This window comes from Oryctolagus cuniculus, chromosome 11 (genome assembly GCF_051225735.1).
Source record: "Oryctolagus cuniculus isolate XC-2025 breed Fujian yellow rabbit chromosome 11, ASM5122573v1, whole genome shotgun sequence".
Classification (NCBI taxonomy): domain Eukaryota; kingdom Metazoa; phylum Chordata; class Mammalia; order Lagomorpha; family Leporidae; genus Oryctolagus; species Oryctolagus cuniculus.
In genome coordinates, this window is record NC_142877.1 from 99,105,949 (window position 1) to 99,131,884 (window position 25,936).

The 25,936-nt window shown below is 54.1% G+C and overlaps 1 protein-coding gene across 5 annotated transcripts in view; it reads left to right on the top strand.

Moving 5' to 3' along the window:
* Positions 1–25,936, top strand: part of ELK3 (ETS transcription factor ELK3) — a 222,376-nt gene that overhangs the window by 186,502 nt on the left and 9,938 nt on the right. For all 5 annotated transcript variants that reach the window (XM_089308809.1, XM_089308810.1, XM_089308812.1 and 2 more), the window contains one exon: positions 13,017–13,814. In XM_089308809.1, the coding sequence (XP_089164935.1) occupies positions 13,017–13,814 (798 nt within the window). The remainder of the gene's footprint in view (positions 1–13,016; positions 13,815–25,936) is intronic.

Genomic DNA, 25,936 nt, shown 5'->3' on the forward strand with positions numbered 1-25,936 from the left:
TTGAAGTTAAACAGATGGCAACTGGGCTCTTGCCTAGGGGCAAGGGGATAACCAGGGCCTCCTTGCCAGCCGTTGGTCCTGGAATCTGCCTGGAGACCTGCAGAGTGGCTGAGCTGCCTCCTGGAGGTCTTCCAGTCTGGTCACCTTGCCCTAGGAGACCGAGACCAGCCGGCATGAAGGGCTGGGGTGGGGGCTGCGGGCCCGGAGTGTTGCTTGGGGCCACTGCCCAACTTGCACTTGCCCCGTAGCCAGCTTGCCCCCAAATAGGGCAGTTGCTAAGAAACAGCTGAGCCGCAGTCTGGGGAGCCCCATCCATGCTGTGTCGATGAGGATGCTTCGCACTCGGCGCTCCACTGCCAACGCTCCATCAGCTTTGCCAAACCCGCTGACGTCAGGCTGCTGCCCAGCCCCCTCACCGAGTCTGCATTGGCCAGCACAGACACTCCTGCTACAGAGCTTTTAGCTGCAGGGAAATGTAGTGGTTATGTAGATGCACCGGCAAAATCATAACACCCCCCGCCCACGCTCCGCCCACAGCCCCAGCTGCTGTGCACAGCCTCTTCCCCACCTCCCGCCTGTGCTCTGACAAGTTTATCTCTGTCCCCACCCTAGATTGGTAATGGGGCTGGGCAGGGGTGGGGGTGCCAGGGGACCTCACATAGGCAGAGGCAGAGCGTTTGGAGCTTGGCACTTCACTAGGTGGTTTTGCACGTGTTTTACACGTGCCTCACTCATGAGGCACCTGACACGTGGTCAGTGAATGTGCCCATTGTAGAGGTGGGGATGCTGAGGCTGGGAGGGGTTTAAGCAACAGACCCAAGGTGAAGCCGCTGGCCGGTGGCAGAGGGCTCAGCCTGGGAGGCTTGATCCCAAGGTCTGTGTTTAGGATCACGGGAGTGATCGAGGATTGTACAGTGGCCGAGCCAGGGGCCTGCATTCCTGCTGGTGTTGATGACTCCCCAGGGGCACAACGGATGACTCCGCAGCACAGCCCAGGGTGCCCAGCTGCTTGCAGAGAGATGAGATGGCCCCCAACACTTCAAGAATTTATTTCTACTTTATCTGAAAGGTAGAGCTCCATCTTCCATCTGCTGAGCCACTCCCCAGATGTTTGCAACAGCTGGGGCTGGGCCAGGCTGAGTCAGGAGCCTAAACCCATTGTGGGTCTCCCATGTGGGTGGCAGGGACCCAAATGCTTGAGGCATCACCTTGTGTTGCATGTTAGCAGGGTGAGAGGTAGAGCTTGGACTTGAACCAGGCGCTTTGGTATGGGATGCAGGCGTCCCAGGCGGCATCTTAACTGCTGGGCTCATCTCTGGCTCCCAGAATTAAAAGTAAAAATTAGAAGTATGTATACACACTATTCCCATCTGCTGGGTCTCTCCCCAAATACCTGCACTGGCCCTGAGTCAGGAGCTGGGAACTCCTCATGGGTGGCAGGAAGTCGGTCATTGGAGCCCTCACTGTTGCCTCCCAGGGTCTGCGTTAGCAGGAAGTTGGAGTCCAGAGCCAGGACTGGCTGTTGGACCCAGGTACTCCGACGTGGGACACTACTAGGCTGAAGGCCTGCCCCGCTGCCCCTCAGTTCTGTGAGCCAGCTCAGCACCTGAGTCGTGGCTCTGGCGGCCCAAGAGGTCACCACGTTTCCAGGAGTTGCTTCCTCAAGCCAGATGGGAGCGCGGCGCTCTCGGCTCGTGCACCTCCCCGGCTCCCAGTGGCCTCCAGAATAGACTACCCAGTCCCAACCCGACTGCCTCGGCCTTGGTCCCCCAGACCCTGGCGCCCTACCTGCCTGGCCCCGCACAAGCCTCCAGCCCTCCTCTAAGCTCCTCTCTGTCTTCAGCTCCTGCAGCTGGTGCTGCTGCCTTGGGGGTGGATTTCACTGATGCCTGCCCCTCCCAGAGGAGGCCTGGTTTCTCCTGCAGTCATTGGGTCTACCCTGCCTTCCCACTTCCCAGTGTCCCCGCTGTGCCTGGGCGTGGTGATGCCAAACCCGATGCACATAGGAGGGGCAACCGGAACACCAGCAGCCGTCCTCGTCCACAGCGTGGACAGCAGCCTGGCGTCCCGGAACTGCCTGCCCTGCCTACCCGCCTTTAGCAAGTGAGGGCCCTGGAGGGGAGGGGCGTGTCCAGGAGGTGGCAGAGACAGGATGAGGGCGTACTCCCTGGCGATCTGACTCCCCGCCGCCCTCCCTGCGCCGTCTGCCAGGAGCCCAGCTGGTCACTGAATACAGCAAGGTGGTTGTAAGTGGCTCCCCTCCGGGAGCAGGTTTCACGTTCTACTTTATGGAGTAAAACTATAGTGTTTAAAGAGCCAGGAGGGAGACGAGACTCCCCGTGCTGTGGGCTGGATGACGCTTTGAGGTGCAGGGTGAGCTGCCTGGGTCCTGCTGGGCTCTTCTCCCATGCAGCGTGCCCGGGGCACCGCACCCGATTGCATCCTGGCCATATCTGGGGAGATGCTTCCCTCTGCAGCCTAGCTGTACCAGGCACGCTGCAGTGAACACCCCGATCCTAGGAGCGCCGCCCCCAGGAGTCGGCGCCGTGGGAGCCAGAGCCCCAGTTCTTTATTGGCAGCATCTGATTCTTGGAAGGTTGCAGTAGGGCCTGAGTGTGAGCGGACACACTCCAGAATGAAGCTGCAGACAGAGGCCGGCCCAGGCTCTGCCTAAGCCCAGGCTGAGCAGTCCAGGGGCAGCCACGGGCCAGGCCTCCCTGCTCCACCTGCACAGAGAAGCCACTGGGGCAGGAGGGTGTGTCTCCATCTCCTGCGGCAGCTGCACTTGACCACAGACTACAGCATGGGAGCAGAAGTCAAGGTGTAGGCAGGCCACGCCCCCTCTGAAGGCTCCTCCCGCCTCTCCCAGCTTCTGAAGCTGTCCGTGGTCCTTGGAGCTCTTTGGCTGCTGGCTGCAACCTCCGTCCTTTCAGGGTCTCTCTCCCTGTGTGTCTGTGCCCCCTTCTGGAAGGACAGCAGTCCCGGGGTTTGGAGCCGGATGAATCCATCTTGCCATCCTGAACTCATTCTGTCTGCAAAGGCCCTGCTGCTGCTAAGGCCCACACGGAGGTTCTGGTGGCTTGGACTTGGGGGGCCCTGTGCAGGTCACGGCAGGGGGAGCCTGGCTGGTTGAGAAGCAGCTCAGGCTGATGGGGCCAAGGGGCCCCTTCTCTAAGATGCTCCCTGGGGCGCAGGTTGTGGGGACCCCGGCTCCGACCACTCTGCAACACAGCCCAGGGTGCCCCGCTGCTTGCTCCGGGTCCCCTCTGGCTGAAAGAGCAGGAGGCGCAGGCAGCACTTGAGGGAGAGCCGCCAGACTCCATGCTTTGCTGTTGGCTCCTCGCGGTCTAGCCGGGAGCCCTCTGTAGCAAAGGGACCGCCTTGGCCTGCTAAGGAGGAGGAGCTCTGAGCGTGCCTGTTACAGGGATGACTTGTCCTAACTCTGGAGAGACGACAGTTCGGGTTTTCAGTGACGAGAGGATGAGTCAGGCCGTGGTCTGGACAGGAGCCCAGCGTGAGGAGCCTCTGCTGCTTGCTGGTAGTGTGGACTTGGTTTGGAGCCTCGTGGTTTCCATCTGTAAAATGGGTATCAGGGTGTTGTGAGGCTTACACGAGACCCTGTGGCAGTCCCCTCTGTAACCCATAAAGGGAGGTGTCCAGGTAAGGGATCTTGACTTCTCAAAGGCAGATGAAAACAAAAAGGTAGGGATGTTAATATAGATGATCCCTGTGAAAACAAGGAGGTCAGGTGTTTTTATTCCCATTTTAGGGGTTGGTAAACTGAGGCCCATAGAAGTTCAGATTCTTTCCCAGGGCCACAGTAGGCAGAGAGGCTGGGATTCAAACCCAGATCTGTCCCTGTGCCAACATTGGCTCCCTGTAACATCTGGGCTGGCCCTCGGGGCTCCTGGCCTGTGCCCATCGTGAGAGCCAGTGCTCAGAGGACTGGGTCAGTGGGGCCACTCCAGGCTGTGGATGTGGACATCCGCTTCCTGTCCTTTTCCCGTCACCCTAGTCTCTTGGCTCTCACGCTCGTGAGAGGTGCCCATACTGCTGCTGTGGGACTGCTGGGTGCCCAGGGCCTCGTATCCAAATGTCTGGAGTCCACAGTTTATTTTTCTGGTTCAGGAACTAGGGTGATGCTGGCTTCAGCCGTGAGTGGGTTGCGGCAGTTCTCAGGCAAAAGCTGTGTGTCCCGTGCACAGAGCTGGTGGCACAGGCACTCTGCTGCTAGCCCCGCTCGGGCCCTGGAGCACAGACCCTGTGGTCCTGGGGGGTGACCTGAGCAGCAGTCCCTGGGCCAAACACAGCTGCTTCCTGGAAGAGGCTGCGAATAGAATTAGCGCAGGTCTTGACTCTAGGACCTGCTGGGTTCAAACTTCAATTCCATCAGTTGTAAGCTGCGTGATCTTGGTCTACAGAGCTTTCTAGAGCCTTTTTCTTCCTCTTTTTTTTTTTTTTTTTTTTTTTTAAATCTTTGTAGTGTAGCAGGTAAAGCTGCTGCCTCCGGCACCCATGTGACTATCGCATATGAGCGCCAGTTTGACTCTAAATGTTGTTCCACTTCTGATCCAGCTCCGTGCTAATGTGCCCCGGAAAGCAGTGAATGGCCCAAGTGCTTAGGCCCCTGCATTCAGGTGGAAGACCTGGAGGAAGCTCCTGGCTTCAGCCTGGCCCATCCGCAGCCATTGTGGCCATCTGAGGAGTAAATCAGTGGATGGGGGATCTTTCTCTCTCTCTATTTCTGCCTTTCAAATAGATCTTTTTTTTAAAAAAAAAAATTAATTTGACAAAGGATGCATATTTAATAAAAATGTGGGCATGCAGAGAAACAAAAAAAAAGCCACTGTTACATTTTATTCCACACCTTTTAAGTATTCATAGGAGATTATTTCATTAAAGTAATGGGATCGCCCCATACACACTGCTTTTTTTCACCTGTTTGTAAACAAGTGAAATGTAATCCAGGTGCCATCCTGTGATGGAGCCTTGTGGTATTCCAGGGTAAGGCTCTCCCAGTGTGTCACTCCCCACCCCAGGTGGTGGGAAATTTTACGGAGCACACCCCCACACCCCACCCCCATCAAGAGCAGGGACTCTCGCACAAGTGCCCATCATCCGGCGGGGCGGTGTGCGGGGCAGCTGACAGTTGGCTGTGCTTGCTTTCCTCCTTTCCCTCAGCCCCTCACCTAGAGGATCTGCTGGGATGAAGAGGGATGTGCCCCTGTAATTCTGTCGTCCATGTGCCTGCACCACACCTCATCTCCTGGGGTCCCGCTGTGGCCTCCCCGGGAGCCCTGTGCAGGGGCCCTGGCCGAGGCAGACACTGCAAAGCTGGGCCACTGCCTCCCTGTCTTGCAGCCTTGGAGCCTGCTTGAGCCCAGCCGCGGGTCTGGTTAGCGTCTGCCACCCTTGGGAGGGCCTGGCACGGCTGCTCGCGGCTGCTGCTCCCCACTGGCCGCCCTGTACAACCCCAGCCGCAGTTAATTGGATCCTGTGAGGTTTCTGCAGTGTGATGTCAAGTGCTGGCTGTGTTAGGCACGGTTGGCCGTAAGCCTTGCGCCTACCTGCTGTCTGAACCCAGCTGAATAAAACATCCTGTCTCCTCTGCTTGGTTGAGAGTGCAAGCCAGGTGTGCCTCCACCGGCTGGGCACATGATGTGACCCACGGTCTCAGACGAAGCAAAGAGAACCTACGCAGTCTTCTACAAGAGTTAATTCTGATGATCACGGTCACGGGGCTGGCGGAGGCGGTGTTTGTGCTTTGTGTGCGCTTCACTGAGCGTGTAAAAATGATGGTGGTGATGCTTATAGCCGGTGTCTGTTACCGGAGTCTCGTGTGTGGGTGTCAGGAGGTCTATTTGAAGCTGTGTGTGGGTTTTCTAATTCAGTGCTCTGAAGCAGCAGGCCGGCCCCCATTTTACAGGTGAGGAAACTGAGGCACATGGCTTGTACTAGGTGAGGGTGGCAGCTCGTATTTATTTATTTGAAAGGCAGAGTGAGAGGGAGGGAGGGAGAGACAGAGACAGAGGTCTTCCATCCTCTGGTTCCCTCCCCAGATGGCTGCAATGGCTGGAGCGGGACCTCTCTGTACAGGAGCTTCTTCCGGGTCTCCACGTCAGTACAGGGGCTCAAGCACTTGGGCTGTTTTCCACTGCTTTCCCAGGTGCATTAGCAGGGAGCTGGATTGGAAGTGGAGCAGCTGGAACTCAAACTGGCGTGCATATGGGATATTGGCATCACCGGCAGGGCTTAACCCGCCTCCCCACAGTGCTGGCCCCGAGGGTGGCACTTGAACTCGGGCAGTGACTCCGGAACCTTGCCTTTCATGCAAGCAGCAGCCACCACCCTTACTGTGGGGTTGAGCGGGTATTTACTGGGAAGATCCCCCAGGCTCCAAACCTCCTACCCAGCTCTGCTTCTGGAACTGGGGTGACGAAACGCCCCCGGCGTTTGGTCAGAAGAATCTTGGGCACAGCATTTCTTGTTTGCTTAGGGAGCTGCTGACATCTCTCAACTTTGAGAACAAGGTAGGGAAGTTGCAAGATCAGAGGGCAGGAGTCTTGGGATTTCAGGGAGCCCTGAGCTGGTGGACAGTCAAGGGGAGCAGCCCGTTGCAATGGGGAAACAGGATAGGTCTTGCTCCTCCTGGGACATCAGATCACAGGTCCAGACACACAGAAGCCAGACGCATGACCTTGGATCAAAGCCTGGTGCCAGACAGCAGCAGATGGATGGCCATGAGCAGCCTGCATCCCGCGTTTGCTGAGTCAATAGACAGGTGAAATTACAGGTCACCTGGCTCTCTGGGGAGGGGTGAGGTTTTAGGGGTCTGCCTGTGGCCCCCTGTGTCTGCCAGTGAGAAAATACATGCAGCTGTGTGGACAGAACTCATACACAAGGGGCTGTAACCAGCCACGGACAGTTCTGAGCCTCTGGGCCTCCCTTCTCTACAGTGAGTGAGAGGCTTTCATTCAGCAAACGTTGAGTTCACTTGTTTTAATATCATTCTAAAAGCATCATGGTTAAGAAGGAAAATTCTGAGGGCCAGCATTGTGAGGCAGCGGGTTGAGCTGCTACCTGCATTCCATGTCAGAGCCCTGGGTCAGGGCCCAGCTGTTCCACTTTTGCTCCAGCTCCCTGCTAATGTACCTGGGACAGCAGCAGCAGATGGCCCAAGTGCTTGGGTCCCTGCCACCAAATTGGGAGACCCAGATGGCGTTCCAGGCTCCTGGCGTGGGCCTGGCCCAGTCCTAGCTGTTGCAGTAATTTGAGGAGTGAACCTGTAGACGGAACATCGGGACATCTCTCCCTCCCTCTCTCCCTCCCTCCCTCCCTCCCTCCCTCCCCTCTCTCTCTCTCTCTTTCTCTCTCTCTCTTTCTCTCTCTCCCCCTCTCTCTGTAACTGCCTTTCAAATAATAAATACACCTTAAAAAATAGTAAATTCCACAAGCATCTCATTACTTAGCACCATACATATGTTGTGATTTATGTATACTATAAAATATGTATATGTATTTTACCTATTTAAAATATATGTATTTTAATTATATTTAATAGAAATAGTTTTTCAAAGATTTATTTGAGAGGTAGAGTTACAGACAGTGAGAGGAGAAGACAGAGAGAAAGGTCTTCCTTTCATTGGTTCACTCCTCAGATGGCTGCAACCGCCAGAGCTGCGCCGATCCTAAGCCAGGAGCCAGGAGCTTCTTCCCAGTCTTCCACGCGGGTGCAGGGGCCCAAGCACTTAGGCCATCTTCTACTGCTTTCCCAGGCCATAGCAGAGAGCTGGATGGGAAGAGGGACAGTCGGGACTAGAACCAGTGCCCATATGGGATGCTGGCACTGCAGGTGAAGGATTCATCCACCATGGTGCCGGCCCCTAGAAATAGTTCTAACCTAATCATGCTCTCACAGTCTCAACATGACAGTGTGGATGCGGTGATTTCAGTGTCTGATTTATTTATTTATATTTATTTTTAGGATTTGTTTCTTTGAAAGGCAGAGTGACAGAGTGCTTTATCTACTGGTTCACTCCCCAAATGGCTGCAATCGCCAGGGCTGGGTCAGGCTGAAGCCAGGAGCCTGGAACTCTATCCAAGCCTCCCACACGGATGCAGGGGCCTAACTGTGTGAGCCATTCTCCGCTGCTTTCCCAGGCACGTGAACAGGAAGCTGGATTGGAAGTGCAGTAGCTGGGTCTCAAGGGGGATGCTGGTGCTGCAGGTCGTAGCTTAACCTGCTGCACTGCAGCGCCGGCCCCTCTGATCCTTTGCCTGAGGCTGCCCCGGGGGCTCTGTGTTAGGGGGGTGTTGCTTACCCCGTTTCACTGAGTTGATCCCGCCCTTGCCGCATGTATCCTCACCCCAGATGCTGAGTGGCGAGTTGGCCCTGGTTGTGAATATGCATTTAATGGGATGTCATCGAGAGAGGCTGGCCTCCCTTACAACTGTCTCAGATCTCACTGGAAAGTCACTTGGTTCAGCCAGACCCAGGCCAGCATTTGTCAGGTTGCCAGGCGACTAGAAGCAACAAATACTTGTGAGTCTGGGATAGAAGAGGTGAAAAGCAGACTTTTTCTGAAAATCTTCATCACTCATAATAAGCAGCCTTGCCAAGTGCTGTGGTCCTGGGCCCCCTAAGTTGGTTGGAATCGTGGGATCTCTGTTAGTGGGTCAGGAGTCAGGCTGCCATCTGTCTTCCCCAAGCGCATGCTGCTAATAGAAGATGTGTAGTCTCTAAGCCTCAGTTTCCTCATCCCTCAAATGGGGATAATAATAGTCCCAGAGCCTCAGGATTCATGGAGTTGAAGCTTGTCAGGTTCTTAGAACATGGAGCTGGCGCAGGGTGTAGTGGGTAAAGCTGCCACCTGTGGTACTGGCATCCATATGGGCATATGGGCGATAGGGGGAGGGGGATCCTGGCTGCTCCACTTCCAATCCAACCCAGCTCCCTGATAATGCGTGCCTGGGAAAGCAGTGGAAGATGGTTCAAGTGCTTGGGCCCCTGCATCCATGTGGGAGACCTGGAAGAAGTTCCAGGCTCCTGGCTTCTGATAGGCCCAGCTCTGGCCACTGTGGCCATCTGGGGAGTGAATCGGCCGATAGAAGAACTCTCTCTGTCTCTGCCTCTCTGTAACTCTGCCTTTCAAATAAATAAATAAATCTTAAAAAGTTATTAGAACAGAGCTTGATAAATAACATATGCTCACTAAATCATAGCTGTTAAGATTCCTAAACTTTAAGTTTTCTTAGCGAACTGTCTTGGAAGGCAACTTCTCTTCAGAGACCAGAGATAAAAAACATACAAGAGTTCTTAAACACTTGTGAAAAATAGAATTTAGTGATATTTCGGTGCAAAATAGTTCTGAAATCCATGCATTTTTTGTATAATACGTATTTCCATGAACATTTGAAAGATCCCTTGTATGCATGGATTTCAGTTTTTTCTTTTTGCACCAAAATTAACTTGGAACTTCATTTGCCATGAACTTTTTTGAAGTAGCCTTGTATGTGCCACTGATGATAGCCTCCTGAGGTCTGCCCAAAGAGAGGGGAGAAGGGGCTGGCAGTCCAGCTGCCCAGGACCCACACCTCTGAGCCCATGTTCTCGCTAATCCTCCAGCCACAGAGGACTGGCTTCCTTTCCCGTTCCCTGCTGCAAGCAGACATCCCTGGTGCTGAGTTAGGTGTGTGTGTGCGCGCACACACACACACACACATATACACACACACACATACACACACACACACACACACGGGGCTGCTTTACTCTGACCCCGTGCTGAGTTAGGCACACACATACACACACACACGGGGCTGCTTTACTCTGACCTGGTGCTGAGTTAGGTGTGTGTGCGCACACACACACACACACACACACACACGGGGCTGCTTTACTCTGACCCGGTGCTGAGTTAGGCACACACATACACACACACACGGGGCTGCTTTACTCTGACCCGGTGCTGAGTTAGGCGCACACACACGAAGCTGCTTGTCTCTCATACATTCTCTCTCTCTCTCTCTCACACTCACAGTCACACTCACACTCACACACATGGGGCTGCTTTACTCTGACCCCGTGCTGAGTTAGGCATACACACACACACACACACGAAACTGCTTTTCTCTTATACATTCTCTCTCTCTCTCTCTCTCTCTCACTCACTCACACACACACGGGGCTGCTTTACCCCAACCCGGTGCTGAGTTAGGCGCATGTGCGCGAGCATGCGTGCACATGCATGCACACACACACACAGACGGGGCTGCTTTACTCTGCCCCAGCCCCATCCCTGCTTGCTGCTGAGTTCCTTTTCCAGCCTTCGCCCTGGCAGACGCTGCCAAGTGTCTTGGTAGCCACTTCTGACCCCCTCGTCCTGTTTGTCCCTAGGGAAGCAGGACCTGCCCCAGTTCTTTGCAAAGGCTGCTACTGCCTTCTTTTGACTCATGAAGTTGTCCCCATCGCTATGTAAACCCTGCCCCCAACCCAGCAAGAGCAGCTCCTGCAGGCCCCCTCCCAGCACCTCCTTATTTTATATTCACCGTAGGGGTTAGGATGCTACGGTAGTTGCAGTCCAGCTGTTAAAATGCCCACTGTCTTCCTTTTAAACATGTAAAATACTTCAGATTCTTCATGTTCTTTTTTATTTACTTACTTTTTGGCCATCTGGGGAGTGAACCAGAGGTTGGAAGATCCCTGCCCCTCTCTCTCTCTTTCCCTTTCTCTCTGTAATCTGCTCTCCCCACCCCCAACCTATGTCAAGGCCCAGCTCTGTCCGAGACTGTCTTTCACTTCCTGCTCATTTTTTTGAGGAGGAAAGAGGTTTTCTATGACTTTCAGCATGGCCCCAGATTACTTCCTGGTTTGCTCAGGTTATAATCCCCACTCAGACATCATATTGGGAATCTGTATAAAATTGAAGTTTTCTTTTTTTAATTAGTTTACAAGACCTACTAGGATAAATGATTCAGACCATATGGTATCTCTTTTCCTTTTCTCTGTGTAATTGTTTAGGCTCTAAAAATTCACCCAATTCAAATGAATGTTTGACCTGCCTGAGGAAAGAAAATTTTCCTCTATGGAAGAAACCATTATTAGCTAAAAACCAAAATACCTAAGAACATTAGCCGGGGGCACATCAACCCTCTGGGCAAGCACGAGGTAGAAACTGAGGCTGGGCAAGTGCGTCCAGAGACACCGCTATTAGTCTGTCCCTGCTGGCACCTGGGTTTCTGAGAAACCCTGTCTAGCCAGACCCGGGGCTGCCCTGGGCAGAGGCGCCACCCTCGAGGCCCAGGTAGGAGGTTCCACGTTGCTCAGCGGTGGTTTGATGCGGTGCCTGGGCCTCGGTGGTGCTGTTGCGGTCCAGAGTCCAGCACGCGGCCAAAGCCATCGGGGCGCTGGTGCCACAGGAGGTTCCCCCAGGACGCCTGAGTGGGATTTCCTGCGCTGAGAGTGACCGTGTGGGTCCTTGCCTTGGAATTCCTCCCAGAGGTGCTCGGCGACATGGTGCCCACCCTTCTGAGGTTGACAGAAGGCAAATCCGACTGCCAAGAGAGAACAGGCTGGCAGGCAGAAGACTTGACTGATGTGTCTTGAGACCCAAATTACGATCCCTCATCCTCGCCCCCAAGGAAAACCCCCAAATTGAATTAAATTTCATCTCTCTTAAGGGGTGCTTTGATGGTTTCCACCCAGATCCGTGTGGAAATGTGAAAGCATCGGGTTTTAGAACTGGTGGAGCGTCGTGCCTCCTGGGCACGTGCTTCCCCGTCCCTGGGCTCGTTTGTGTCTTGGTCGGAAGCAGCCGCGTGCAGGTCTCCCGCCATCTTGTGCACGCGGCCCCTGGTACAGGTGGGGCTTCAGTAGGGGCTGTTTCTCTGGCTCTTCCCCCGCCCCCCGACAACATTCTTTTAAACCCACTTATACCAAGTTATCAGAAGGAGCGGTTGCTAAGAAGTGTGCAGAAGCCCTGTCCCCTAGGATGGTGCTAGTGCTTTGTACTCGGTGGGGACTGTCTTTGTCCCTCCCCCTAGCACCTTGAACCCTAGCGAGTCAACCACAGGGTGAGGCGCACGGTGAGCGTGGAATCTGGTGGATTCTGTGGGGAATGCGTGTATCGGCTTAATAAACCCCGAGATCAATACAGCCTTTCATATAAATAATAAATTTAATAAAGCCCAAGATCAGCTCAGGCTGTCCCCAGAGGGCTGTGAAAACTTTTACAAGCACGGTTGGTTTTCATTTACATACATCCCAATGAAGACAGCAGCCATAAACTGAAGAGCCCGAAGTGGATCCAAGAATCCTGAGATCCCATATGAATGCCATAAATATCTAAGTGGACAGTCATTTTTCCTCCAGTGGCTTTCTTGGCCAAAAATGAAAAGGAAGGAAAAAAAAATGGCTACAGGGCTTAAGAAAACACTGTGGTGTTTGGTGATGATAACTTATGTTTCTATAATGCCTTCCAGCTTACGGAATGTTTTCCCATTATTATTTCACGAATTCTCACGGCTCCCAGAGGCAGGTAAGACAATACTGTATTATGGTGGAGGAAATGCTGCCTCTACACTTATCTGCCAGGTGACTGTGTGAATTATTAAAGTGTTCTACGCTGATTTCCTAACTTTAAAAACGGGAACCCTCCTGCCTTCCTCTTAGGGTGGCTGTGCTGATTCTATGAGATAAGCTATGAGTAATGCCAGCCACGCGGCGCTTAGCGAATGGCACTGGTTCCTGTATTATTAAGTGTAGCAATCGTCATTTGACAGATGAGGAAACTCAAAATGGCAATCGCTCTGCTGCAGATCGCCCCCTTGGGCCAGGCAGAGCTGGAATGCAAAACCGGTTCCTCCGCCTCTAAGTTATTAATTCCCGCTCCTGCCACCTGTCCATCAGGAACGTTTGTGCTCGTCCTGACAACCGTCAGCCGTTCCGCGGAGCCCGTTCGGTCCTCGGTTTCGGTGGCGCGCTCGGGTTTTAAACGTCTCCTCTTTTGTATTCGCAGAACATCATCAAGAAGGTGATCGGGCAGAAGTTCGTGTACAAGTTCGTCTCCTTCCCGGAGATCCTCAAGATGGATCCGCACGCCGTGGAGATCAGCCGCGACGGCCTCCTGCTGCAGGACAGCGACTGTAAGGGGCCCGTGCACGGCCGCGAGGCCCACAAGCACGGCCTGGCCGCGCTCAAGGGCGCCGGCCGCAACGAGTACATCCACTCCGGCCTCTACTCCTCCTTCACCATCAACTCCCTGCAGAACGCGCCCGAGGCCTTCAAGGCCATCAAGACGGAGAAGCTGGAGGAGCCGCCCGAAGACAGCCCCCCCGTGGAAGAGGTCCGGACTGTGATCAGGTTTGTGACCAATAAAACCGACAAGCACAGCACCCGGCCCGTCGTGTCCCTGCCCTCGACGTCCGAGGCTGCGGCCGCCTCCGCCTTCCTGGCCTCGTCTGTCTCCGCCAAGATCTCCTCTCTGATGCTGCCCAATGCCGCCAGCGTTTCGTCCACCTCGCCCTCCTCCTCGTCTCGGTCCCCCTCCCTGTCCCCCAATTCGCCCCTCCCTTCTGAACACAGAAGCCTCTTCCTGGAGGCGGCCTGCCATGACTCGGATTCCCTGGAGCCCTTGAACCTGTCGTCGGGCTCCAAGACCAAGTCTCCGTCTCTTCCCCCAAAGGCCAAAAAGCCCAAAGGCTTGGAGATCTCCGCGCCCCCGCTGGTGCTTTCTGGCAGCGACATCGGCTCCATTGCCCTCAACAGCCCAGCGCTCCCGTCGGGATCCCTCACCCCAGCCTTCTTCACCGCACAGGTGAGAGTCGTCCCGTCCTCCTGGGGCACCCACACCTGGCTTAGCAGCAAGGGAGAAGGCAGCTTCCTCTGCCCTCTGAAAGGCACCCTGTAAGCAGGAGGGGGAGCCACTTTGCCATTCTGGGGCCCCGTGTGTTGGTTAGCTTCTCGTTTACTTAGCAAGATAACGAGGTGGGGGGTGGTGGTGTCTGTCTGTCTGGTGTCTTGTCCTCTAGGGAAACCACCAGGTTTCAGCCATGGGACTCCACAGCCAGGATTTAATCCACTCTGATCACTTTCCAAAGACCTCGCCGTAATTGGATTAAGTGTTTGGCCTCTTAGTACCATTAGCATAAGACTTTGGGGTTTAACCTCCTGTATGAGTTTGGGGACGGGGCATACTATATAATATATATTTGGATATATATTAGTGATTTATTTATTTATTTGAAAGGCAGAGTTACACAGAGAGAGAGGTCTTCCATCTGCTGGTTCATTCCCCAACTGGCCACAACGGCCAGAGCTGTGCTGATCTGAAGCCAGGAGCTTCTTCTGGGTCTCCCACTTGGGTGCTGGGGCCCAAGCACTTGGGCCAACTTCTTCTGCTTTCCCAGGCCATAGCAGAGAGCTGGATTGGAAGTGGAGCAGCCGGCTTGAACCAGCGCCCATATGGGATGCCGGCACTACAGGTGGCAGCTTTACCTGCTACACCACAGTGCTGGCCCCTATACTATATATTTTTTTAAAATGATTTATTTGAGAATCAGAGCGAATTCCCAGATGGCCACATGGTCAGGACTGGGCCAAACTCAAGCCGGGAGCTGGGAGCTCAATCTGAGTCTTTATGGGTGTGTGTGCAGGGGGGACACAAGTACTTGAGCCACGACCTGCTGCGTCCAGGAGTGCACAGTGGCAGGGAGCTGGATTGCAAGTGGATCCAGGCACTCTGACCTGGGACATGGGCATCCTGAGTAGTGTCTCAACCACTGTGGCAGGCTCTTGTCCCAGACGTACCCTATTTAAGCTAAACCACAGCGTCAAGTTGTACAGGAGAGGAAGGGTTTGGTGTGTCGGTGGCAGTGGGATGCTTGACGGATTTCTTGCTATTAGTGGCCTCACGTGACCTTAGCAACATGTGCACTGGCCGTCTAAATGAGGAGTTCCCCAGGGAAGTTGAGCCGGTTGATACTTGAGAAGGCATTTGGGCCTTCGGAAATGTTTACAGCAGTGTTCTATCGGGAGGCACTTAGTGAGTAGCCCCTTGCTTTATATTAACAAAAAACCAGATGCTAACTGCCCCTAGCTTTGCTGTTGTCATACGGGTCCCTGCTAAGGAACGTAAGGGCCACACCAAGCACAGGGATTCTTCCCTGAAAGCTGGGCTCCCCTGGGAAAGGCCTGGTCCACTTCAAGGGGCAGAGGAGGGCACAGCTGTGGAGCAGGAAAGTCTTTGATGCTGTTGACTCCAAGAAGAGAGCAGCCTTGTCCATTTAAAAAAAAAAAAAAAAAAAAAAACCCAGGGGCAGGCTTTGGTCTGGCTGTCGGGAAGCCCATGTCCCCGGGTTGCAATGCCTGTGTTTAATGCTCACTTCGGCTCCTGACTGCAGCTTCCTGCTAACGCAGAAATGGCTCAAGTAGTGGAGTCCCTGCCACCCACATGGGAGACCAGGGTGAACTTCCGGCTGCCAGCTTTGGCCTGGCCCAGTTCCAGCTGTTGTGGGCATTTGGGGAGTAAACCAGCAAATGGGATCATGCTTTGTCTGCCTGTCAAACAAATAAATTGGAAAAACAACTATATGCTCTTTCTTGTTCAGATGACAATTGCTGGGCAGAGACAGTGGGGTGCCTACGTGCCATATTTCTGCGGCCCCTTCAAAGCTGGATGCTGTTCAGTAGCCGAGGTTCACAGCGTTGATTTTGGGGGCAGTGGCCTGGATTTGGGTCCTGTCTACCAGCTTCCTAGGGGGGTGACTGCCCAGTTACTGTCAACCTGTTTCCATGTCTATGCAATGGATCCAAACAATAGATATCAATACACGTAATTTCTCTTTACTTGAAAGGCAGAGAGTCAGCAAGAGACAAGAGCTGGGCCAGAAGGCATCCTCATCCCCAGATGCCTGCCACAGCCAAGGCTGGGCCAGGCTGAAGCCGAGAGCCTGGAACTCAGTCCAGGTCTCTCACACTGATGGCAGCCACCCAACCCATCCAGCTGCTGTCTGCAAGGGTGTGAGTTACCAGAAAGCTAGGAGAGAAGCAGAGCCAGAATGCAGACCTATCCCGTCCCAATATGGGATGCGGGCGTCCTGAGCCATGCTTTAACCACTGCGCTGGACGCCCGGCCCTATGCGCAGGTGTCTGTGAGGAGGAAGCCGGCTCACAGCCGTGCCGTGTGGGCTCACTCCAAGTGGAGACGTTATTATCCCGGAGCCTTGTGGCACCAGGGTGGGGACTCTCCCTGCCTGTGTGGTCTTTTGTGTTAGGTGTCCTGGTCCTTGGCGGACTCTGAGCCCCTCCGGGGCGGTGGGGGGGGGCCTGGCTCTGTCCTACACACGTCACATGTGCTGCTGCGTTTCTCCCGCAGCCCTGTGCTGTGTGGCTGTGATCACGTCATTGCCTGGAGGAGGCAAATGAGGCACAGAGGTGGAGTCGCTCGTCCCGGGTCGCCCAGCCAGTAGGTGGTAGACGTGAACTTGAGTCCCTGCTCCTATGGGAAGCGCTCTCCGGGTGCCTGCCGCGAGGGCAGTCTGGGGGTCTGAAGAGTTATGAAGTTGCCACATTCTTCTCCATGCTTCTCCCTCCTTGATGGTTGTTGGCCTGGCTTGGGGGGAGGGGTGCTGCTCACAGTCGGAAGCAGGTGGTCCCATGTGTGCTGTTGTGGAGGGGAGGCCTTGGCCTCTGTGCTGGGTGCAAAGGAGCACATGTGTGCTTAAAGCAGGTGTTTCTGACGCAGCGGAGCCGTCCGGGGAAGGACAGCCGAGGACATCATGGCTCTGGAAGCAGCCCAGAGAGGGGCCTGGCGGGAAATGAGGCGGATGAGCCGCCTGAGCGTCCTTGCCCTTGGCCTCCTGGGTGCTGACCTCTGTAAGGCTGAGCCAGCTCTAAAGCACCTACTTGATGAGCCTTAGCCCTGTCTCCGGGTAGCGTGGGACCCGCGCCAGCCCCGTCTCTTTGAGGAAGTTGACTGAGGCTTGCCCTGGGTTTGGACCTGTGTACTGCGAATGCGGGGGCTGAAGATGGCACAGCTGGGCTGAGGAGAGGAGCGATCTTGACCTGAGAGAAGGGTCACTGGTGAAGTGTAAGGTGCAGGATGGAGACAGAGCCCACAGCAATGGTCTTCAGCCGGGGAGCAGAGCGAGTGAGGACGCCAGGCCGCTTAGATAGAGGATCCACATCTCAGGCCCGTGAGAGGGAATGGTTCTGTCTAGCCAGGTGGAGAAGGGGGCCTTGGGGCGCGGGCAGAAGGGGAGGTAGGGAGGGCGGGCATGAAGTACAAGGCTCTACCTGTGCAAAACAGGAGTTGCTGGCTGCACTGGTGTCGCTCCCCCTCTTCGTGGAGGAACGACACAGGACCCTGCGCTGTTCTTTTGTCTGCTCGGCCCTCCCCGGGTTTGCTGCTGGTTCTTCCCGGGTTGGCTACTGTCCCTTCCACCTCCGTGGAAGGGCGGTTCCCCCTGCCACATTCCCCACTTCCGCAGGGGAGCGGCACACCGCCGGCCGGCTCTCTCGGGGGCTGCACAGGTGTTCCCCTTAGGTGTTCCCCTTAGATGTTCCCTGGTGCATGCCGTCTCTCTCCTCCTTTATAGTCCTCCTCTGCCAATCCCAACTCGGCTGCCCACACGCCGAGCATGCTGCTCTCCTCCAATCAGGAGCAAGTCCTACAGTTTATTGGCTGAACTGGAGGCAGCTGTGTAGAAGCTGTTTACTTCTCTCCCAGTGCCATATTGTGGGAGAGCAGATGCATAGAATAAGTCTTAATTCCAGTAACTTAGTCTAGTCCGGGTTGCTCCCCACACACTGGGGTTGCCGAGGCCTCAGGATTTGAACTTCAGTGTGAAATTCTGTTCCCTGTGCACCTGCTGAGGCTGCGGGTGACTGACAGGGAGGCAGGGTGAAGGGTTGGACACAGTGCAATTCAAAGTGGCCTTCATTTGCCTGCTGTACCTGGGTGTCTCACCTGAAGTCAGGGATACCCACGGGGCTTCCACTTGACCAGGCTGGCCTCGGGTCCTTTAGAATTGGGGTACACTTGGAGTCAGTGTGAGATTTGGATGCTCAGGGATGCCCTCCCTGGGAGCTGCACCAGGGGCTACCCCAGAAACTCACCCACTAGCCCCGTAGCAGTCAGAAAGGCATGCGGTCTTGGCAGCCTGGGGTGGGGCTCCTGAATCCTACTGACTTCCAGCCTGCCTCAGCCTGAGGGAAGAGCCCCGTTCCCTGAAACCTCCCTGGGGACAAGCTGGAAGGCCAGCTGTGGGGCGGGGGTTGCGGGCTGGGGCTGCTTCCACGGCAGCTCCACTCCCCGCTTGCCGTCTTCCACAGAAGCGTTCCCTTCCTCCGTGGGGGTGCTCTGTGCAGGGTGACCCTGCACACAAATATTCCGTGTTCTGCGGGAGCCTCATCCCCTTCTCTCGAATGTTGGCTGTAAAAGAGATGAGAGATGTGCAGTAGTGACTCAATACCCTGTAAATCTAAGTCCCAAGACCAGTTATTTCCAGCTAGAAACATGACAGGAGGAAGGCTAAGAGTCTTGGCGTGACCTGTGTCATGTGGTCACAGCTGCCTCCGGGGACCTTGTGAAACCACATACCTCAGTAGATCCGACTTCGGATTTGGAATTTCTGTCTACAGTGTGTAAGTGAAAATCATCAACGTTCTGCCACTCCCCCAACCCATGGCCACCACACGCAGTATCGTGCACCTGCTAGGAGCTATACAAAGTGCACTTGAGACTATTCTTATTGTTGAGTTTTTAACCTACAGATTGCTAATGTAGATGGGTGTGATGATCACCGACTCAAACATAGGACTACAAGGGACCAAAAAGCTAGAATCCAAAAAGCCAACCAGGTTCCAAGGAGTGGTGACCTTGGAGCTCAGCTGCCAAGGTCATATTTGAGTGTTGCTGAATATCAAGGTCATTGTGTCTACTGGCACAGGCTATTGCAGTGGAGATAGAGAGGCAGGAGCCAGGACGTGAAACCCTCCTGGTCTCTGGCCAGCCACCGTGGCAGCCCGAGTGATGCCAGCTGGATCCTCTGATCCCTGTGTGTTTGTGCCTTGGTCTCATCCGTCCTGTCCCTCCCATTTGCCCTCTCTGTTCAGTCCATCTGGCCTGCTATGTTAACAAAGGCAAGGCAGTTTAGAATCGGGGGCTAGCACCTTGCATCGCCCCTCACTCATGCCGAGACTTCTGTTCACCTCCCATGTGCTGTTAGAGGCTGAACTTGAATTGTATGGGCACAGGGGCATGCGTGTGGCAGCCTGAGGTCAGTGTTGATCGAGTGGAGGGAGCCTGCTGAGGTCTGAAATGCCGAAACCTCCCTCTTCATGGTTGGCTGCGCTAACACTTTTGAGCGCAAATCATGAAGCTGGAATTTGGAGCATCATGGGTCCCCGTGGTGAGCAGCAGCTCTGGGGTAGTTTCTCATCGTACGGTCTCTTTTGCTATCGGCACCAACGCCAAAGAAGTTTGGGTTCTTTTCCTCCTCCCCAGGGTAATCCAGGTCTCTTCTCTACCCTCTAACACCCTGACTCTACCCTAACACTCTCTATCTAACGCTCCCCTAGCCTGCGGCTCTCCCACACCGACCGTTCCTGCGGGACCGGGAGTGTCCCTGTCGGAGTCCTCTGCAGCAGATGTCACTGGTAGAGTTTGGTGTGATTCACTGGCACCCCAGGCTAACGTGCTTGGTTCTCACAGATCAATTGTGGGAGAGCCCTCCCTCTTCCCACCCTGGGGTCCTCCATCTCCGCCTGCCTCCCTCCCTCGGGTCTTTTGTTGATCCTCATGGTTCTGTTGCCTTGTGCCCAATTCTTCTTCCCCTACCACTTTTGATATTTTTATAATTTTTTTTTAGTGATTCACTTATTTAAAAGAGCAACTGAGACGGGAGGGGAGAGAGATAGAGATCTTCCATCCACTGGTTCACTCCCCAAATGCCCATTATGGCCAGGGCTGGGCTAGACTGAAGTCAGGAGCCCAGAACTCCATCCAGTCTCCCATGTGGGTGGCTGGGACCCAAGTGCTTGGACCTCTTCCCCTGCTTTCCCCGGCGCGTGAGCAGTGAGCTGGATCGGAAGCAGAGCAGCCAGGGCTTGAGCCAGTGCTGATACGAGAAGCTGGTGTCACAGGAGGCGGCGTAACCTGCCTTGGCACAACGCCGGCTTCTGCCCTGCCACTTTCTGTACCTACCCTAGACCCCTAGGGCATCCTCCATTTGGTCCCTGTTTTCTTTTCTTTTTTTTTTTTTTTTTTTTTTTTGACAGGCAGAGTGGACAGTGAGAGAGACGGAGAGAAAGGTCTTCCTTTTTGCCATAGGTTCACCCTCCAATGGTCACCACAGCCTGTGCATTGCACTGATCCGAAGCCAGGAGCCAGGTGCTTCTGGTCTCCCATGGGATGCAGGGCCCAAACACTTGGGCCATCCTCCACTGCACTCCCAGGCCGCAGCAGAGAGCTGGACTGGAAGAGGGGCAACCAAGACAGAATCCGGCACCCCGACCGGGACTAGAACCCGGTGTGCCGGCGCCGCAAGGCGGAGGATTAGCCTAGTGAACCGGGGCGCCGGCTGGTCCCTGTTTTCTTAAGATCAGTTCTATAGCAACTGTGTTAGTGGGATTCTGTGGGATTTCCACTCCTCTTCCAAATTCCTTTAAACATGTTTTGATTGGGATTCACACAGCTGTGGGAGTTTCCAGATTCAGAATCACTTTCTATGTGAGGATTGTTTTTCAACTCCAAGGTGGCATTGTCATGGATTCTTTGGCATCATAGGAGTTGAAGATGGGAGATGTCTGTTGGTACAGCCTGCTAGGTTGACACCTCAGTTTTTCTCTGCTTTGCTTTCCTAAGGCCTGACTCAGTACCTCCAGTCACTTCCAAATGCTTCGTGTTCAGCAGCTCATCCTTTAGTCAGCAGAGCAACAAATTCTAAAAAGATGTATTAAATATTTATTTGAAATATTGACCTTCCACGTGCTAGTTCACTTCCCAGATGCCAGCAACAGCCAGGGCTGGCTAGGCCAAAGCCAGGAGCCGAGAGTTTCATCCGGTCTCCCACGTGGGTGGCAGGGACTCAGGCGCCTGAGCCATCCGCGGCTGCCTCCCAGGAGCGTTAGCAGGAAGCTGCATGGGAAGCAGAGCTGCTGGGATTTGCATCCGGCACTCTGCTACGGGATGTGGGAGTTCCCAAGCAGAGGCTTAATCAGAGCCTGCCCTACCTAGCATTTTGAATGAATCATTTGGGAGATAATTAGTGAACCCCCAGGCACTTGCTAGGAACCTGGGGATATAGGGATTAGGAACACAGACGCGGTCTCTGTTCTTCTGCGCTTACAAGTTGCTTGCAGCCCCTAAGAAACATGGAGTAATCGCTCAGTTAGCATGGATGGAGTTACGGCAGCCCCTGAACCTGGGCTGAGGGATTGACTTGTTTTGATGGCAGATCCACAGCTGCTAGAGGTGTAAGTCAAGTGCAGCACAAATTCCTGTTAGAATCTAGTCTTTTGTAAGCCCACAGGAAGGACACCAAAGCCCAAGTGCTTATTGTTACGACTATGGGACCTGCCGTGACAACAACGCAGATGACACATGGCAAGGAGACGCCTTAGCAGCTGAAGGGAATAAGATCATTCAGTTCAGTTCAACACACATGAGCTGGGTGCCTGTCGTGTACCAGCTGCCGTGCTGGGAGCTAGGGCTACACACACAGGTGAGACAGTCTGAGTTCAGGGCTCATCAGTTGTCTTGGTGTTTACTGTCATGGACACACACAGACTACTGACTTTGCTGGAGCTGGGGGAGGGATGGAGAGAGCCTCGTGGATGGACGATCCCACTGGCAGAGGGTGTGAGGAGCAGTAGTTTTTCTGGCAGACATGGTGAGGAGGGTGTTGTAGGCAGAGGAGCAGCTCAGGTGAAGCAGGGAGATGTGAAACGGCTTCCCCGTGTACTGGGGAAGAACGGGAAGGCGAGAGGACGAGTTCCAAAGGTCAAGGGGTGGTGGAAGGGGGGTGCGCAAGAATCTGCAGTGTTTGGGAAGTCACCCTAGTGGCACAGGCTGGCAAGAGGGGAGGCTGGTGCAGGTGGATACTGTCGTATTCCGAGTGAAAGACAGGATCCAAGGCTGGGACGGTGGGATGAGTCAAAGGAGATGGACCTAAGAGAGACTTCGGGAATACCGTCAACAGGACTTTGGTGACTGTAGGACATTGAAGCTGAGCGGAGTTTGGAGCTGGAGGCAGGGTAACGGAGACACTTGACTGTAAAAGGTGGTTAAGGCCAATGCAGTGTGTGTATGAGTAGTTGCAGAGAGGGTTTGTAGCCAGGGTCCTGGGGGCTGGGTGTTCAGGGAAGTTCAGGAATGAATGTTGACTGACTGGTTGGCTCGAATTCTGTGGCCCTCTATGTATAGGAAGCTTCTTTAGAGAGGGTGTGGGAAATTGGAATTAAGATACTTATTTTGGTGCAGAAAATGGAAATCATATATGAGGAATCTTCACACAGTTTGTGGAAATTCATACTATGAAAAAAATGCAGGGATTTCAAAAATTTTTTGCACCAAAATAAGATTCAATTTTCTTAATGTTTTTGAAGTTATATGTTATCTCTTTAGATAAGTTTAGAATACATCAAGCAAAATACTACAGTTCAGGGAAATTGGGGAGGGTGTGAAGCCAGGTTTTGGGGGAACAAGCAATTATGGCTCAGGGAGTCCTTTTGTTCCCTTTGGAACATGAAAGAGTGTGGAGGAACACAGTGTTTTAGGATGACTGAGCTGGTGGTGCACAGCATCAGTGGGAGGCACTGGACAGGTTTTGGCAGCTGCTGTTGACCGTCCTCTGTGAGGACATCGTGGGCGTGGATGCAGCACGAGTGGACATACAAGCGAGAGTTCAAAGCCGGCTCCAGGGGCCATGCCTGAGGGCTGACCGTGGTGCAGGGCGCCAGCCTATCCTTGGCTGGGATCACCTCTTGTTTTGTCCTTGTCTCTGACACCCGAATCGTATCGGGTACTGTCAGTATTAATGGCATGCATAAACGGTGGTACCAAAGACAGAAAAGAAAGCTTTAGGAAACAGTGGATATGGACACGTGATGAGTTCAAGATTGAACATGTGGGGCGTCGCAGGTGGAGATGTACAGTGACCAGAGAGGGGTAGGGTGCACCTGGTTGCAGTTCATCCAGTGTTTAGGATCTGAGTACGGCAGGAGGATTAACCAAGTGAGCCATGGCGCCGGCCCCCTGGAGTTTAGTATTAAGCCCTGGAAGAAAAGAGCGGGGAGGACTACCGGTGTCTTGGGGCGGGGGGGGGGGTCTCCTCCTCCCCTCTGCAGAGGAATGCCCGCCGCCCTGGGCATTGCCTTCCCTGGCCGCCCCAGCAGCAGGTCCCGGTGGTGGTTCTGAAAGGCTCCTTTGTTAAGTCCAGCCTTCTCAGGTGAAGGAAGAGGAAGCATGGTTTGGCTTGTGGCTTCTTCCGGTCGCCCTTCCCCCTCGGGCCGAGCCCTCCCTGCCCGACCCCAGGAGCCTGTGGACACAGGCTGTAAAGCTGACTGTGTCCTGGCGATGACCCAGGACAGGCTTTAGGGAAACTTTCCACAAGAAAGTAACCCAGTCGCTCTTGAAGGCCACAGGATCTTTGGGGAGAAGGGGGATGGGAGGGAGAGGCGCGGATGAAGTAATTTCACAGTGTTTATTTGCATATATTATAGACAACATTTCAAACGTATTAAACACGAGAAACAGAAGGGCACTGTATTCTGAGTACATCCTGTATCCCTTGGAAACAAATGTGCAAACATCTCGGATCCAGACCTGGGTACAAATTTTAGATTATGGAAATACGACTTCTACTTCTTACTTACTGCTCAGAGGATTAAAAAGGAATGAGTGTGTATTTATGGCCATGTTGAGAGAAAGCAAGCTATGTTTTGTGGATCAGAAGGGTGTCTTGTTTTTTAAAAGTGGCGTCTCTTCCTATTTATTTCACATACAATTAGGAACTTCCCATGACTTAAAGGTCAACTGTGAGCTGATACACTTCTGTGTTTTCTTCTTTAAAAAGATTTTTGGGTGCTGGTGCTGTAGCACAATGGGTTAAAGCCATGGCCTGCAGCACCAGCATCCCATATGGGCACCGGTTCGAGTCCCAGCTCTTCCTCTCCCAGTCCAGCTCCCTATAACAGCCTGGGAAAGTACTGGAGGATGGCACAAGTCCTTGGGCCTTTGCCCTCAAGTGAGAGATCTGGAAGAGGCTCCTGGCTTTGGCCTGGCCTACCCCTGGTCGTTGCAGCCATTTTGGGGAATGAACCAGCAGATGGAAGATGTTTCTCTCCTCTCTCTCTGTAACTGTGTTTCAAATAAATACATCTTAAGATTTTTTTTTCAAATTTATTTTTCACTTAAGAGGCAAAAAGAGAGAGGGAAAGACCTCCCATCCACCGGTTCATTCCCTAAATGCCCAGCAACTGGGAACTCAAGCTGGCTGTCCCAGGTAGGTGGTAGAGACCCAGCCACTTGAACTATTACCTGCTGCCTCCAGTGTGCACATTAGCAGGAAGCAGGAACAGGAAGCAGAGCCAGGACTCGAACCCAGGCACTCTGATATGTGAGCATCCCAAGCAGTGTCTTTTTTTTTTTTTGACAGGCAGAGTGGACAGTGAGAGAGAGAGACAGAGAGAGAAAGGTCTTCCTTTTGCCGTTGGTTCACCCTCCAGTGGCCGCCGCTGCAGCCGGCGCACCGCGCTGATCCGATGGCAGGAGCCAGGAGCCAGGTGCTTTTCCTGGTCTCCCATGGGGTGCAGGGCCCAAGCACCTGGTCCATCCTCCACTGCACTCCCTGGCCATAGCAGAGAGCTGGCCTGGAAGAGGGGCAACCGGGACAGAATCCGGCGCCCCGACCGGGACTAGAACCCGGTGTGCCGGCGCCGCAAGGTGGAGGATTAGCCTATTGAGCCATGGCGCCGGCCCTTTTTTTTTTTTTTTTTAATTTGACAGAGTTAGAGAGACAGAGAGAAAGGTCTTCCTTCCATTGGTTTACCCCTCCAAATGGCCGCCACGGCTGGCGTGCTGCGCCGATCCAAAGCCAGGAGCCAGGTGCCTCCCCCCGTATCCCACGCGGGTGCAGGGCCCAAGCACTTGGGCCATCTTCCACTGCCTTTCCGGGCCACAGCAGAGAGCTGGACTGGAAGAGGAGCAACCGGGACTAGAACCGGGCGCCCATATGGGATGCCGGTGCCGCAGGTGGAGGATTAGCCAAGTGAGCCACGGCGCCGGCCCCCCAAGCAATGTCTTAACCTCTGCACCCAGCCCCTCTCCAGTTGTCTCCTTAGAGTTCTGAGGAACTCCCACCGATGGGTAAACCAGGAGGCATCGTGAAACGCACTGATGATTGTCAATGTGACATACTGTGGTTGGAACCTGGCTCGTCAGTAACAAGTAGATCTAGTCCTCAAATCACCTGAGCACGTGGCTCCAAGCCTGCCAGTTGAGGGGCGCACTTCTCCCGGGCCAGCTAAGTCCACTGTCCATCCGCTTTGGAGCATTAAGTACTTTGCTGTGTACTTGGGCATGTCTCCCGTGAAGAGGAAATGCATCCAGGAAGTCAGGTACGCTCCTCGTGAATCACGAATTCACTTATTCACTCAGAAACATGCATTCGTACTCGGTCACACTCCCTTGACCCTTGCTGAGCCAGGTCTTTGTGCCAGACACCTATTAAGAGCGTTAGGTCAGCCGGTGCCATGGCTCACTTGGCTAATCCTCCACCTGCAGTGCCGGCATCCCGGTTCTAGTCCCAGTCGGGGCGCTGGATTCTGTCCCGGTTGCCCCTCTTCCAGGCCTGCTCTCTGCTGTGGCCCGGGAGTGCAGTGGAGGATGGCCCAAGTGCTTGGGCCCTGCACCCCATGGGAGACCAGGAGAAGCAC